At 43.5% G+C, this 16,756-nt stretch overlaps 1 protein-coding gene across 1 annotated transcript; it reads right to left on the reverse strand.

The window, feature by feature from the left end:
* Nucleotides 1-5,477: 5,477 nt before the first annotated feature.
* On the reverse strand, nt 5,478-14,378 carry Bcas2 (BCAS2 pre-mRNA processing factor). The gene is made up of 7 exons (XM_028753029.1): nt 14,263-14,378; nt 14,088-14,180; nt 12,761-12,831; nt 11,973-12,134; nt 8,863-8,913; nt 6,966-7,046; nt 5,478-5,964 (listed from the first exon to the last, which is right to left on the reverse strand). The coding sequence occupies exons 1-7, from the start codon at nt 14,353-14,355 to the stop codon at nt 5,838-5,840; spliced, it is 678 nt and encodes a 225-aa protein (XP_028608862.1). The 5' UTR covers nt 14,356-14,378; the 3' UTR covers nt 5,478-5,837.
* Between the last annotated feature and the right edge of the window lie 2,378 nt (nt 14,379-16,756).

Here is a 16,756-nt window from a genome sequence, read left to right on the forward strand (position 1 = left end):
TGCTGGAGAGATGGCTCAGCGGTTAAGAGCACTGACTGCTCTTCCAGAGATCCTGAGTTTAATACCCAGCAACCACATGGTAGCTCACAACCATCTGTAATGGGATCTGATGCCCTCTTCTGGTGTGTCTGAAGATAGCTACACTGTACTTATGTACATTAAATAAATAAATAAATAAATGAATAAATCTTTAAAAAATTTGCAAGTTAGTAGTCAGTCAGTCAGTCAAACTTATGGTCACGTTAGGTATTAGTTTAGTTAATTTACAGAATTTAGTTTAGTTACAGAAATAAGCTTCATTTAGCCTCCTGTAGATATTTTCAAAGTTAAACAGATAATAAATAGCAAGAAACAAGCAGCATTTGCCTATTCAGATATATATTAGACAGATAAACTGTCTTCAAACACTTCAAAGATCGGAAGGACATGACATTTAAGATGTTTTAATAACATGAGGCTATTTGTGACAGTGAGAGTCACCAGCACCTGATAGCACCCCATACTACTTCAAAGAAGTTGATGGGCATTGAAGAACCTCCTTATGCCGTTTGCTTCAAATGTGGCAAAGTTAGGCCTGGGAAAAACCTGTCCTTGCCTCAACTGCTAACAGCATGCTGTCCAAACTGTGGACAAATAGGATACTATGAAGTCAATTGACAAACTTTGCAGAGTCAAGGTAGGACAGTCCTTCAATATTCCTGCTTCACAGATAAGTCTGAGAGACAATCTGAGCCTTCGAGCCAGAGCCAGACATCAGCCAAAACTCCATTAATCCCCCTGTCTCCATAAGCTCCAACTTTAACTGGAATGCCACAATGTTTCTCGGGGTCTCCTGGAATCAGCATTAATTGAGAAGCAATCACGTGGCTAAGATGACCCGTTCTGTGGGCCGTCAGCCTCTGTCCCCAGCCATCCCTGTCACTGCTCAATGAGCACATGAACAAAGTGGCCGTGGTGGGCCGAGATAGGGGTTGTGCTTGGGCTCAACAATGCGGACTTCCACTCACCCAGGCTGGTCTGGCTACAGAGGCTGCTGAATGCCAGATCTGCCAACAGCAGAGACCAACACTGAACCCCAGATATGGCACCATTCTTCGAGGTGACCAGCCAGCAACCTGGACTACTTCCTCCTGGAACAAAACAATGTTTGTTCATACTGGAATAGATACTTATTCTGGTTATGGATTTGCCTTTTTTGTACGCAATGCTTCTGTCAAAACCACCATCCTTGGACTAGCAGGATGCTTTATCTACTGTCATGGTATTCTATACAGCATTGCTTCTGACCAAGGAACTCATTTCACAGCCAGAGAAGTGTGATAGTGGGCCCATGATCATGAACTGGCCTTTCCATGTTCCCCATCATCCTGAAGCAGCTGGGATGGAATGGCCTATTGTAGATGCAGTTAGTGCCAATTTGGTAGCAGCAGCATGGAGGGCTGGGGCAGGGTTCTCCAGAAGGTGGTATATGCTTTGAATCAATGTTCTATATATGGTATAGTTTCTCCCACAGCTAGGACCCACGGGTTCAGGAATCAAAGGGTTGAAAAGGGAATAGTTCCACTCACTATTACACCTAGTGACCCATATGAAAGTTTCGTATCCTGTTCCCACAACCCTAAGTCCTGTTGGCCTAGAAGTTTTGATTCCCAAGTGGGTAGTGCTCCTGCCAGAAACCACAAAAAAAACATTCCATTGAACTAGAAGCTCAGACTTCCCTCTGGTCATTTTGGACTTCTAATGCCCTTAAACCAACAGGCTAAGAAAGAAATAACAGTGTTAGGAGGGGTGATAGATCCAGGTTACCCTAATATCTCCACCAAGCACATGTCTCTCATGACCTAATGTTTATGTACCAGACTCTGCCCCTTAAAGGTTCAACCTTTGTTAGTGAGAGAATGAGCCTCTGACCTATGGACTTTTGGAGAGGACATACATTCAAGATTCACATTACAGCATTTGCCTCTGGCTTCACAAGCTCATGTCCACTTCACAATGCAAAAATGCATTCAGATATTCTCCAAGAGTCACCAAAATCTCAAGAGTTCTCCTGCTCCGAAGTCCAGGTTCAACATCCCCTCAGGCAGTCAATGCCTTCAGTTCTGAAGAACTGTGAAAATCAAGTTACAGACTCATACAGCAGCTCTGGCCAAACATTCCCATTCCTAGCAGAAATAGGCACCCAGAGGAGTCCGGAAAGGGAGGGTTTGACTAGAATTCTCAGAAATAGAAATTTAGTGGGGCTACGTTAATTTAGGACTTGGTGACTAGTAATGGGGTCCCAGTGGTGTGGCGTGCACTCCAAAGGACTTGGGTAGTACCACCCCTCTGGCCTTGCTAGTTGTAAGCCAGTCTCTCAGATGTGGCAGGTTATTTCTCCACTAGTCTTGGCCTCCCACCCAGCCTCATGCTTCACCACCAGGGGCTGCTGTGGGTCCTGACTCAGCCACAGTCTCAGGCTTTCTTTCCTTTGAAGTCTCATTCCAAGCCTTTATAACACCTAACTCAACGGACTTTCAACAGAATTGGTGTAAGAGTAAATGGCGGTGGGTTTGAGGGCTGGGGGTTGGGGGTGGGACTAGTGGACTAGTGTACTAGTGGACTAGTGTACTAGTGTATACTAGTGTACTAGTGTACTAGTGTATACTAGTGTACTAGTGTACTAGTGTACTAGCGTACTAGTGTATACTAGTGTACTAGTGTACTAGTGTACTAGTGTACTAGTGTACTAGTGTATACTAGTGTATACTAGTGTATACTAGTGTACTAGTGGACTAGTGTACTAGTGTACTAGTGTACTAGTGTATACTAGTGTACTAGTGTACTAGTGTACTAGTGGACTAGTGTACTAGGGTACTAGTGTACTAGTGTACTAGTGTACTAGGGTACTAGTGTACTAGTGTACTAGTGTACTAGGGTACTAGTGTACTAGTGTACTAGTGTACTAGGGTACTAGTGTACTAGGGTCCGTCTCAACCTCAGCAACAATCTCTGAATGCTTTGATGGCTAAATATGGAGGAGGAAAACCCCAGAGAAACAATACCCTAGATGACTCTGTACAACCAAGGTGTCCCAGGGCCCTTTCCTAAAGTCTTTGAAATTAATTTATATTGTGCTGCCTTTGAGGCTATGATAGATGGGGTCTTGCTAATTATTGAAAATTACTTCAAAGATTTTTTTTATATTGTCCTAGTGGGAAGCACTTCCTTTGAGATAGAGTTTCACTCTGTAGTCTAGGCTGGTCTCAAACTCACACCAGCTCTCTAAGTGCTGGGGCCCCACGGTGAGCAATTGCACTTAGACTTTCCCACACATCCTTTGAATGGCACTAATCTCCTAGTAATTGTGCGCTCCTTGGAAGGGCCTTTAAACATGCTTCTTCTCTGGTCAAACTACAAGGTTTGCCAATATTTCTGCTCTGCTATGTTGCTCCTGACTCTCACTATAAAAACGGCTACAAGAAGCCAGGAATACCTAGGCTAAAATCCAAACACTTGCCTTTCACCGATGTGAGGCTGTTACCTTTAAACACAGCCTCCTGCTTCCCTGAGCAGACTTTATCTAACAGACTAGATATTGCCAGGGACAGGAAAGCTGGGAGTGGAAACGTAAGGATGCCCAGCAGCTGGGGGAGAGAGTTTAGGGTAGAGGAGGTAGTGAGGGGCCAGCGTGGGGTTTGAGGTATATAACAAGTATGCATGAATAGGGACTGAGGGGGTCATGGGCTTTGATATGCAGTCACAAGTATATGTCAAATGAAGAGCCATATGTCCCTTCTGTCAGAGGTAGGGGAAACTGATATTTTGGCTGTGTCTGTTTCACAAGTTCCTGAGAAATGCTGGGTTTTACCTAACTGCCAACAATCCCTCTGTAGTCCAGCTTGAGGGAAGTCAGGACTGTCATTGTTGGACACGGGCACTGTCTATTGCAGTTTCGGGAACTGGAGTTTCCTTTGGACCTTACAATACCACAAACCAATTCCAGGGTCTGAATAATCCATACTACCAAGGGATCACTGCACCCTCACTTCACGACTTCTGGCAGTCCAGTCACGTTGACATCCAACATTTACTAAAACATCCATCACAGTGACAGCGACATCTTCCTGTGCAGTCCAGTCTAGTCCAAGACACCATGAAGGTCTGAGTGGCTACCATTGCTGTCTTCAACTCTTGGTAAAGTGAATATCGTTGCCATCAATGACCCCTCATTGGCTACAAATACACGGTGTATGTGTTCCAGTCCAATTCTATCCGTGGTGTACTCCACAGCAGTCAAGGCTCAGAACAGGAAACTTGTCATCAAAGGGAAAACCATTTCCATCTTCCGGCAGTGAGACTCCGTCATCAGATGGAGTGGTGCTAGTGCCAAGTGTGTTACAGAGTCTACTGGCATCTTTACCACCATAGAGAACACAGCCCACTTGAAGGGCGGAGCTGAAGTGTCATTGTCTCTGCCCCTTCTGCTGATGCACTCATGTTTGTGATTGGTGTGAACCATGAGAAGTATGACCAGCTCAAGACTGTAACACCTCTTGCATCACCAACTGCTTACTCCCCAACCCCACCTAGCACCATCAAGGGGCTTAGGATCACAAGTCACATCATCACCACCACCCAGAGGACCACAAGGCTGCCTAAAACATCATCCTTACATTGACTGGCACTGCTAAGGCTGCAGACATGGTCATTTCAGAGCTAAACAGGTAACTCATTGGTATGGTCTTCTGTGTTCCTTCCCACAGTGTGTCCACTGTGGATCTAACATGCTATGATGCCAAGTATGATGACATCAATAAGGTGAAGCACATGAAGGGCATCCTGGACTGAGGACCAGGCTGTCTCCACTCTTCACTTTTGATGCAGGATCAGCATCACTTCAGCACCTTTGTCAAGCTCACTTCCTTCATGGCCTCCTAGGAGTACCAAGTTCTGAACCAGCTGTCCCCGTAGGAGCAGAGAGGGAGACAGAGGCCTTCTGCTGCTGGATCCCCTGTTCCAGCTCAGTCCCCAACACTGAGGATCTCCTATCGCAGCTGGCCTTTGCTACCTTGTGAGTTCTTCTACCTTTTATCCTTCTGTGTTTCACTCCTATCACTAGTTAGGAGAGAAAGAAGAGGAGACAGATCCTTGAATCCAATTTTAATTTTTGCTGCTTCTTCAAGCATGAATACTAACAAACCTCAACCACCCACACTGCCTCTCGGGCCCTAGACTTTATATCCCTGTGAAAAGTTTCCATTTTTCCAAGTGTCACCCAATTGCAGAAACTATCTGCAGCTGGCAAACCATACCTCTGCTAGAGCACGTGGCAAATCTAATCAACTGCTTCAAAGCAGCCCTATATCCCCACACCTGGAATTAAAATGAAAACATAAAATTCCAGAATTCTCACCTGTTTCTATCACAGATTCCCTAGAAGGGAGCCTGATTCCTTTCAATACCATCAATAAAGTTCACTGCAGCTATACACAAAAATGTTTACAACTGTAACTTTATTTAACAAAACACAAATTCAAGGTTCCCAGCTTCCTAAACATGTTGTAAGCCTTAAAAATAAAGGAGCTTCATAACAAAATTTGAAGCCTTAAAAAAAAAAGACTTCTGCTACAAAATATTACAAGATTATCCTAAATTCATACTCACTTTGAAAACCCAGGTTTTTGTAGCTATAAAAATAGCAACATGTTGGCAATCTTTATTTTGCTAAGACATACACAGAAGCATACAACAGTTACATAGTCCATGGTCTCTAAACAGGTAATCATCAACAGTCAGTCTGAGGAAGTCCCCTTCTAAGTTTTTAGAGCCCACTACTCTTCCTTGCTGCCTGAATCTCAGAAGTCTTGGCGGATGTTTTCCTTGTTTGCCTCCCCGTGCTGCTGCTTGATTTGATAGATTTCGTTCTCCAGCTGTACAATAGTCCGCTCAATCTCGTAGTTCTTACTTACCAGTGACACCCAACTAGGAAAGAAAACCGAAGGAAAAGGAGAGAGAGAAGAGGGAAAAATGAGCTGATGTGAAACTTCTTGTACAGTTTATCTTAAACATGTATCTCACTAAGGGCACTAACATTTTTAACTTTCCATTAAAAAACGTGAATCGCATTATGGGAAAGCAGGGGAAGGGTACCCAGGAGCTCTCTGCATTACTCCTTGTAAGTGAATCAACAACTGTCTCATGATAGGTTACCTTAGGAAATAAGCAGAAACAAGAGAACCAGTGAGACAGAAGAGATAGGAAGACAGCATAAGACAAACAGAAAACAGGGCAGAGGTTTAAATAACAGTGGACAGAATTCTAGAGTTGACAAAACAAACCACCACCACCAAACCCCATAGACTTAAGTCACTATTTCCTGTAAACAAATCTCAAGGACAAATGTAAAGAAGCATGAGCTTGGAGAGAACTATGAAAGGGTGCCTGGCACGGACAACACTCAAGATGAAGAGGGTGGGAAGAGAATGCTGTGAGCGATGGAGGGACAGGGGAAGCAGAAATGATGTAAACACTCATCACAACACTTCGGTATTTAACCTATTTTTTTTTTTTTTTTTGAGACAGGGTGTCACTCTGTAGCCAAGGCTAGCCTTAAAATCATATTTCTTCCTTATTTTCAACATGTAAGACTAAGGTGTTTATGGGTACACACAGCTTATAGTTAGGGGTTTCTATAAATCTGTGTGTATGTGTGTGTAGAAGAATATTTTTAGAATTAATGGGGCAAACAAACTAAGACACGAATTAGTCAAAGTATGGAATTTTCCTTCCTATAAGATTGCCCGGCTCAAGTTGGGGCTGCAATGCCAGCACTGAGCAGTAGTGCAGCCCTTCCTTGCCTGTGGTCAGTTACTCTGTATGCCTCTCCCTCCTCAGCATACACCAGACACACTAAGGCCCTTCTGTGACTCCCACGGCAGCCCATGTACACATGAGGGCAAATCACGATGGAATTACACACTCACTTTGACTCCATTTCTCTCAACTTAGATCCAGCTGTAAGTTGCATGTTCTTTCGCTGCCAGTTTAAATCTTGAATATGTTTCCTGTAAAGTTATTTATATAATCCAATAACAAATTAACATGATAAATATCAACAGAACAATAATACAATAAAGTATCTTTAAACTCTTTAGTGTTCACAAACAAAATTACAGCTAATTCTAGGAATTAACTTTATATTAATTGTTCTTTTTTGTTTGTTTGTTTGTTTGTTTTTTCAAGACAGGGTTTCTCTGTGTAGCCCTAGCTATCCTGGAACTCATTCTGTAGACCAGGCTGGCCTCGAACTCAGAAATCCGCCTGCCTCTGCCTCCCAAGTGCTGGGATTAAAGGTGTGCACCACCACCGCCCGGCTTAATTGTTCTTCAATTACAAATTTCATAAAATTTATTCATTGTGGGAGGAAACAAACCAAGCACCAACCAACCCACAAACATATACAAAGTTTACAATCTCCTTCCTGGACTGTTCCTGCTAACAGCTATGGGTTTTCAGTGAGAACTACACTTCCAATGCTTATCCTGCCCAATATTCACACTGGAGCGTAACAGCCATTGAGAGATACCAGGAACATGAAACAATTATCCAATTACAGTGGTTAGAGGTGGACTTAAGGTGGTGGTTGGATTAGATAAGGTTATCAGAGCAGAACTCCAAAAACTTAATACGAGTGGCTTCATAGTTAGAGACTAGAATTTCACACATGCAGCCCTCTTGTCTCTTGTCATGTGATTCCAAGTACCATGTTAGGATCTGTCCCTAAGGGGGTTATCAACAGGCCCAGTTCTTCAACCTTGAATTTCTGCAACTGTAAGTCAAAATAAAGGTCTTTTCTTTCCACCTTATGGAGCCTGTGGTATTATCAGCTTAGCGAGAGGACATGAAATAAGACGGTGGGTGTCCTTCCAGGTTCTCTCCCGTATGTGCATGTGTGCAGTATGTTATCCTAATGTCCTGCCTAACTGCCATGGTGTCCTTTCCAGGTTTGAAGATCTGTGAGTCGTAGAGAACAGTTTCAGGTTTCAAGCTTATGTTTACCTTCACTTTGGTACAACAAACTCAGTACCAGATGCTAGACACAGTAGATCAAAAATATCACAGCAAATTCTACTAACTTTACTTAGTATATTAATAGATATTCGTTATATGGCCTACCTACTGTCTAAAACCAAAACCATTTTAAAAACAAAACCACAAAATGAAAACAATGTCTTGCACCTGTAATATACTCAGTAATACAGTACAGTGTATGTAAAGCCCTGCACTATCCAGCCATTTGGTCCAGCCAATCCAAATCTGCCAGCCCTTAGAAAAGGAGCTGGCTCTCCAAAGTTATAACTATGAAGGTGCGTCGGCACCTCTGGTTACCTCTGGTTGGAGTCCCAATCAATTTCAGGTTTCCCTGTCAACTGCTCAATGACTCCTGCTGACTGAAGTATGTTTAGGGACAAATCCTTCAGACCACAATCATGTTCCCCTAGATGGCTTTTCAGTCTCTCACCATGTAGCCAGGCTGTGAGCTCAAACTCCTCCTGACCCAGCTCCTGAAGCACCAGGGCTACAGCTGTAGTCCACACCCCTGGCTCAATCTATTAGTTGTTCAGAGGTTCCCTTCAACGCATGCCGTAAGATATAAGCTTTGATTTTTGCTATTCCTTGATGTCTACCTCTTACATTATGAATTTCTATTTTTCTCAAAGGTTAACTATTCTACACACACCAACAACATACATGATTAAAAATTACTTAACAAAAGTGGAATTTTTACTTTCACAGGACTATCTAGTATTAATAGTTATTCTCCCCTCTCTATCAGAAGCTCATCTCAATCCTATTCAAATAAGAAAGAAAACAACTTACCTTAACTTCTGAAGCTCTTTCTGTGCATGTTCAATCATATGAACAAGATTTCTAAGAAGGAAGAGAGTACAGACACCTTGAAATCTGGTAACACCGAGGAAAAGTGAATTGCCTATTTATATACTAAGTCAGGTTTTTCTGCTAAAAATCTAAAATCTCGGCCGGGCAGTGGTGGCGCACGCCTTTAATCCCAGCACTTGGGAGGCAGAGGCAGGTGGATTTCTGAGTTCGAGAGTTCTAGGCTAGCCTGGTCTACAGAGTGAGTTCCAGGACAGCCAGGGCTACACAGAGAAATCCTGTCTCGAAAAAAACAAAAATAAATAAATAAATAAATAAATAAATAAATAAATAAATAAATAAATATCTAAAATCTGGAGATCTGTGTCTAGAATGTCAGATAATTCATAAACATAAGTTTAATACAGTACTTTACTGAGTCTGACTTTAGATAATGATGTAACATTATTTTTCAGACATGGTTTTTTGAGACATGGTTTCTGTGTAGCCCTGGCTGTCCTGGACCTAGCCCTGTAGACCAGGCAGCCTCTGTCTCCAAAGTGCTGAGATTAAATGCCACTGCCTGGCCTGATATTACTTCTTAAACTCTCAGAGCCTCTGTTTTGGAGACAGTGTCCCACTATGTTCTCCAGGATGGCCTTGAACTCCTGGGCTCAAGCAATCTTTTTGCCTCTCGGCCTGGGTTAAAGTAGCTGAAAAATTAAAGACGGTGCCACCAGACTAGTCACAACTCCTTTTGGCTATGGAGATAGAAGACACATACCACACTAGTTTTCTCTTCTGACTTGAGCAGCCCTGGCCCGACTGTGCTGCTGCAGACCCCGTGTGGATGGTACTGGCGGCCACCAGGACTCCTCATAGTGCATCTGCCTCTGCTCGCATTCACTTCTCTCCTCTAACGACTTGTTTCCTTGCATAGCTGTACGTTCCTAGTTCCCACCCTCTGCTCTTCACTCTTTGAGGCCTCACAATCCCCTCGTATTGGAGAGTGTCATTGTAGTGCTTGATTCTGGCCTTTGATTGTTGAAAAGGCTGTTTCTGTTTGAACTTTCTTCTTGAAACTTTACTTTGATAACATTTGCTCCTGTGGAGAAGCAGCTACTGGGTTTGGAGGAGGCAAAATATGCTCTGAATGTTCAGAGTGCTGTGCCTGAAAGGCAGACAAGTGATGTGCACAGCTGGTGAGCTAAAGACAAGCAGACTAGGAAGCTATGTTCTTCTCACTGTAAGGCTTATTCCTTTGTTCTCCATACTGTCTGTCTACTTTGTCTGTGGGAGTATGGTTCCACTATATAGTGCAGACACAGCTGACAGAGCTGTTACTGAGCCTAGTTTCCTTGCTGTTTGAGAATCCAATCTCATGTTTGCGTGTGAGTGCAGGTGTTAGGTATCAAACACAAACTGTGCATGCACTGGACCACTGGGCTACCATCTGACTCCACCATTCTTTTTCAATAAAATATCTGTTTGAGAAAGGGTCTCAATCTAGTTTGGCACTGACTCCTGGTCTTCCCAGGTGCTTGGGTCAAAGGTGCTAACTACTAGGTCCAGTTCTACCATCCTTTTAAAATGACTTTCTTCTTTTGTGACAAGGTCCACCACGTAGACCAGGTTGGCTAGGAACTCACATAGATCCGCCCACCTGGCTTTGCCTCCCAAGTGCTGAACTTATAGGCATATGAGCATGTAGCACCATACTTGGCTAATGATCACTGTTCTTCTTTGGTGCAGTTACATCTGCCCATGAGGAAATGGATCTGGGTGTCCTTCCTCCCTCTAGCTTGTCAGTTGAAAGGGTCTCTCACTGAACCTGGAGTTAGTAAGCCACCTCAGCAGAATCCTTTCTGGCAGAATCTCTTTACAATTTTGATTCTCATTATTTGCAAATTCTATTATTGCTGAGCTTGCCTAAACCATTTACTAATTTGTAGTAGTTCATAAACATGTGAACGATTTGAGTTGCCGGCCCGTAATGAAGGCTACACAAGACCCAGTCAATTTTTTAATTTTAGCTTCCCAGTGAGCACCACAGTGTAGAGTTTAAGTGTTGAGTATTAATCTATTAAAAAGACAGGGATTAATTTTGTGGCCTGGAGAGGCTTTGTGTGGCTAGGCTAACCTCAAATGCACAGCAATACACCTGTGCGCCCAGCATACTGTTTTTAAGACTTAAAGTTGTAAGAGGTATGTGTGAGAGGTGTATTTTTGTGTGTATGGATACTTCCCCTAGGAGAAATGTATAGTATTCCCGGATTCTGTGTTCAGGAGAAACTTTATTGCTTCACTTTTTGAGCCAAGATCTCACTCTATAGCCCAAGCTGGCCAGAAACTTATAGTAACCTCATACCCCAGCCTCCTGGACATTGCTGGACTATAGGTGAGCCAGCATCCTGGTCAGGACTTTAAGTAACACGACACATGAAAATCCATTATTTAAGCATCTACAGGTTAAGGATTGCATTCTATCAAGTGGTAATCTGCAGATTATGACACATGAAAATCCATTATTTGCCGGGTGGTGGTGGCGCACGCCTTTAATCCCAGCACTTGGGAGGCAGACGCAGGCAGATTTCTGAGTTCGAGGCCAGCCTGGTCTACAGAGAGAGTTCCAGGACAGCCAGGGCTACAAAGAGAAACCCTGTCTCAAAAAACATAAAAAAAAAAAAAAAAAAGAAAGAAAATCCATTATTTAAGCATCTATAGGTTAAGGATTACATTCTATCAAGTGGTAATCTGCAGATCACCTCGAGCTCATTTTCTTATACTGTACGTGAAGGCGGTTGTTAGTTATGTGGATACAGGTCAGCTCAGCATTAGTGAACTCTAAGGTAGGACTCAAGGTAGCAACCTTGAGTTGGTGTAGTTCTGATATAATCCCAAGTCAAATCTAGAATTATTATTGTTATTATTTTGGATACAGGGTTTTGCTATATGAGCCTAGGATAACTAAACTCAAAATATAAGCCAGGCAGGCCCTCCACACCTCAGCTTCCCAAACCAAGTGCTGGAATTATAAACATGTGCATACCAGACTTTTAAAAGACACTAGCAACTTTGGGTGGGACGGGATAAGAAAGCCCAATGCCTCTTACTCATTGTACACTTTCCAGGCATTACATCCATGCTGTGACATCAGCTCCAGATTCTCAATCCGGACTGCCTGATGCTCCAACTGGGCCATAGAATTGTTTACACAGTCTTGCCACGCAGTAATATCATTTTTTTGACCCGAGGAAGGAGCTGGAAGTTCATATCTGAAATTACATAACAAATAAACCAATGTATCCTGCAAAGCCTTCCTCACTCCTTCCAATAGAATTCGCATGGACATACGCCCACTACATAAAGACAAAGACACAAGAGACCAAGGATGTAAACCAGGCAGTGCAAAGAAACCTGTTAGTTTGGAAACTGATTTACAGATAAAACATAGCTATATACTGTTAACAAAAAAACCCTTTCCATAAATGTGAACTAGTTAAATAAGCTGTGGCCAGTCCCAGAGGCTCTGCTGTCTCTTGTCCCTGTCTGTCTATCATGACCCTTCTTAGGTAAAGTCTGTTTACCACCTTTTTAAAAAGTTGCTTAAAAATACCATATTATGGGGGCTGGAGAGATGGCTCAGTGGTTAAGAGCACTGACTGCTCTTCCAAAGGTCCTGAGTTCAATTTCCAGCAACCACATGGTGGCTCACAACCATCTGTAATGGGATCTGATACCCTCTTTTGGTGTGTCTGAAGACAGTATACAGTGTACTCACATACATAAAATAAATGAATGTTTAAAAAAGAAAAAAAATACTATATTTGCTAGCATTTTTTTAACAGCACTCTCTTTTTATTCCCACTTCCCACACACAGCAGCGGTAACCTCATCTTACCGTTTCATGCTGAGTAATTCAATCGGTTGTCGAGCCGCCAGCCTTTCAAATTCATTTCTCATTATGTCTGTCTGATGCACAAACAACACAGAGAATTAGTAACAGGATCATGCTGAAAATAATGAATTCAGTTTACTGAGATTTTGTATTTTGTACTACACATTAGCTAATATTTGAAACCACTATGCTACACTCTCACAACTCTCCCAGCTGAGGCTAATTCTATGTAGAATCTGAAGAAACAGGCATACTCTTTAACTCCATATTCTGCCTAGGCATGAAAGGACGTGGACACAAAAGAGGCCACCTGTCAAGGATTAACCCTAAACCAGCAGTTTTCAATGCACTGCAATCAGCTGGAGCTCTGAAAACAACTGTAACCCCAGCCCCACGTCACATTGTAATTCACAACATACAATAGTAGTCTTGAATCATTTCAGGAAGTCTCTGGTGCTGCATGATGATCTGACAGTGTAAACTGTGAAGTCACATGACATAACATGGACCAGCACTTGGATCTGGGGCTTGATTTTTTCAATTGATTTTTGGGTTAGAATTTTTTACTCTTGCCAAATTCTTTGCAGCTCCCACATCAGGTATGAAACCCCCATTAAGGAGTTACAACCCAGTTTAAAAACCTGGGATAGAGATCGAAGGTATCACACAGCCCCGAACATGAAGCAGTTTCCTTTCAGTTTCAAAGTGTTTTATCAACATCTTCCTATAACGGGGAAATAAACTCTGAGCAGGTATGAACTGAAATGTTCAACAGAATCCATTAATCTAGAAACGACACCTTACATTTACTTGATTAGGGCCTAAATGGTGTTTTGGTTGCACTTGTAGGATAACCATTTAAAAACAATATGCAGTTAGACAAGCTTGTTCAGTCATTCATACACCTGCTAACTATCTGAGTCTTGGTACAAAAATCTCCCTCCAGTGGTGGCAGAATGTACAGGTACTTAAGATTATAAATATTAAAATCTTGTGAGTAATATCTGTTTTTGAGTGGACCTTAGAGAAGAATAAAGGGTCCTTCTCTGAAATGTACTATGACTATTAACAAACTAACGGGGGGCCACTCTTAAACAAATCTGCAGAAAGCAATGAAGTATTTCGCGGGTTCTTGTAATATAAACCCTGTGAAAAGCTCATCTGGCGGTTCTGAGCCGACTGATACCTACATGGCACGCACTCAGTATGAGCAGCAAGCACCAGTTAACCTGGAAAGTGAAGTTCATTTTACACAGCTAAAGCCCTCAATCCGACGTCAAAGTCCGCAAGCCTCCTGGTCGGAGTGTTGGGCTCAGGACACCACACTTACTTCAAAGGCAGAATAATCCGGGGCTGTCAGGTAGCTCAGGTAGTTCTTGGTAGGTCGGTATCTGCGCGTTTCCTCCTCCACCAGGGCCGCAGCCTAAGAACGAGAACAGGCCGGGGTCGCGGGGGGAAACGGCAGCGTGCCTCCGGCAGCCCCGCCGCACAAGCCCCGCACTCACCGCTTCCCGCACGCCGGGCGCCTCGTAGCCTTGGTCAAAGTATGGTAGCGCATCCACCACCACCTCCCCAGCTACCAAGCCCGTGCCCGCCATGGCGCGGCACTCAGCTCCAAGAGCGTCTTCTGAGTCTGCGTAGCCTCGGTTCTATTCTACCGCGCCTGCGCCTGGAATGACGTCACACAGGCCGCTGGCTCCGGGCTTCGAATCAGGCGCATGCGCAGTTGGTAATTGTTGCCACAAGGCTCTAAGACTAGGCGTCACACGCTAACATGCCAGGGTACCTTTCATTGTATGGGTACCGTGTGCATGTTTTTGAAGGAGTGGGTAGGGCAGACTTCGGAAGAGGCGGTTGCTGGATTTGGCTGGAGGGGAGAAATATATTTCCTACATCCTTTAACCTTCTATTGTTTAAACTCGCATAGTGCTGGGCTTCTGGCGTTCCCTTGCTTTATCCTTATTTCGCAGGCTCAAGAGTGATCTTTTATAGAAACTAGAAATGTGCGCTTATTTTCCAATTAAATTTTTAGATCTAGCAACCTGAGGGATGCGGCTCAATGGCAAAACCAGTTCAGTTCCCAGCACTGCAAACATCCCTTCCAGGACTGTAATTATATGTACAAAATGCCTCATTTTAGAAGCTCTGCCTCGGAGCGGGCACAATTTTGGGGCGAGCTGGAAACCTAGAAAAAGGGAAACTCCCAGGAATATATGAGGGTGACCCTAAAACTTGAAGCAACAGAGGACACGGAACCTGAAACAGCCAATTCCTAGAACCAGGCAAGACTTCCAATGGAGAGATGGGGACACCAGCCCACCCACAAAAACAAAATTTGTCCTGCTTACAAGATGTGTGGGGATAAAGATGGTCTAGAAACTGAGGGAATGACTAAACAATGACTGGACTCATCCCATGAGAGAGACCCCACCCCGACACTATTAATGATGTTGTTATACTTCCAGACAGAAGGGGCTTCACCCAACAGCTGTTGGAAACAGATGTGAAGATCCACAGCCAAACATCAGGCAGAGCTCAGGGAATCTTGTGGAAGAGGGGGAGGAAGGACTGAAGGAACCAGAGGGGTCAAGGACACTACAAGAAAACCTACAGAATCAACTAACCTGGTCCCATAAGGATTTACAGAGACTGAACCACTAACCAAAAAGGATGCAATGGACAGACCTAGGCCTCTTACACATATGTAACAGATGTGTAGCTTGATCTTCATGTAGGACCCCGAACAGCTGGAGCAGGGATTGTATCTAACTCTGCTGTCTGCCTTTGGACTCCTGTTTCCTAACTGGGCTGCCTTGTTTATCCTCAATAGGAGGAGATATGCCTAGTTCTGAAGTTTGATATGCCAAGGCTAATGGATATCCATGAGAGGCCTCCACTTCTCTAAGGATAAAGGAAGGGGAAGATGGGGATAGGAGAGGTGAAAGGAGGGAGTAGGAGGACAGGAGGGAGGGGAGGCCGTGATCAAGATGTAAATAAATGATAAGATTCTGCCATTTTTGTCTTTAGAGCCTAAGTAAAACCCAATCATTTTGCATTTAGGATTTTTGGTAATAGAATATTATTCCACGTTGTCTCCCAACCCCTCAGGCTGTAGTTAGTATACATTCTCTGTAAAATATCTTCCAGGCTAAGAGGTAAATGCAAAAAGGATTGTTAGACTATGTATGCTCTCCAATGTTCATTCAACCAAAGCTTATCTGTTAACAGTTTGGAAAAGTTGATCACGGTTATAAGCCTGGTTAGTCTAAACTGGATTTGAGTATTTATTTATTTATTTTGTTTTTTTCGAGACAGGGTTTCTCTGTGTAGCCCCGGTTGTCCTGGAACTCACTCTGTAGACCAGGCTGGCCTCGAACTCAGAAATCCGCCTGCCTCTGCCTCCCAAGTACTGGGATTAAAGGTGTGTGCCACCACTGCCCGGCCTCTTGTTAGGTTTTTTTGTTTTGTTTTTTGTTTTTCGAGACAGGGTTTCTCTGTATAGTCCTGGCTGTCCTGGAACTCACTCTGTAGACTAGGCTGGCCTCGAACTCAGAAATCCGCCTGCCTCTGCCTCCCAAGTGCTGGGATTAAAGGCGTGCACCACCACTGCCCGGCAGATTTGAGTATTTATGACTTTACATTACATAAATGTGCTGTCTACAGGTTTATGTAAAGTGTTGTGATTTGATGAGAACTGCCTCTTTATAAGGATTTGAACACTCGGTCACCAGATGGTGGCGCTGTTGCAGAGCCTTAGGCCAGAGAAGTCTCTGGAGATGGGCTACTTTTGCTTTCTGCTTCCATGTTGCCCTTTGAAGATGTGAACTCGGGCTGGAGAGATGGCTCAGTGGTTAAGAGCAGTGACTGTACTTCCAGAGGTCCTGAGTTCAAATCCCAGCAACCACATGGTGGCTCACAACCATCTGTAATGAGATCTGATGCCCTCTTCTGGTGTGTCTGAAGACAGCTACAGTGTATTCATATATAATAAATAAATAA

Source organism: Grammomys surdaster, unplaced genomic scaffold (genome assembly GCF_004785775.1).
Source record: "Grammomys surdaster isolate TR1022 unplaced genomic scaffold, NIH_TR_1.0 125941, whole genome shotgun sequence".
Lineage (NCBI taxonomy): Eukaryota > Metazoa > Chordata > Mammalia > Rodentia > Muridae > Grammomys > Grammomys surdaster.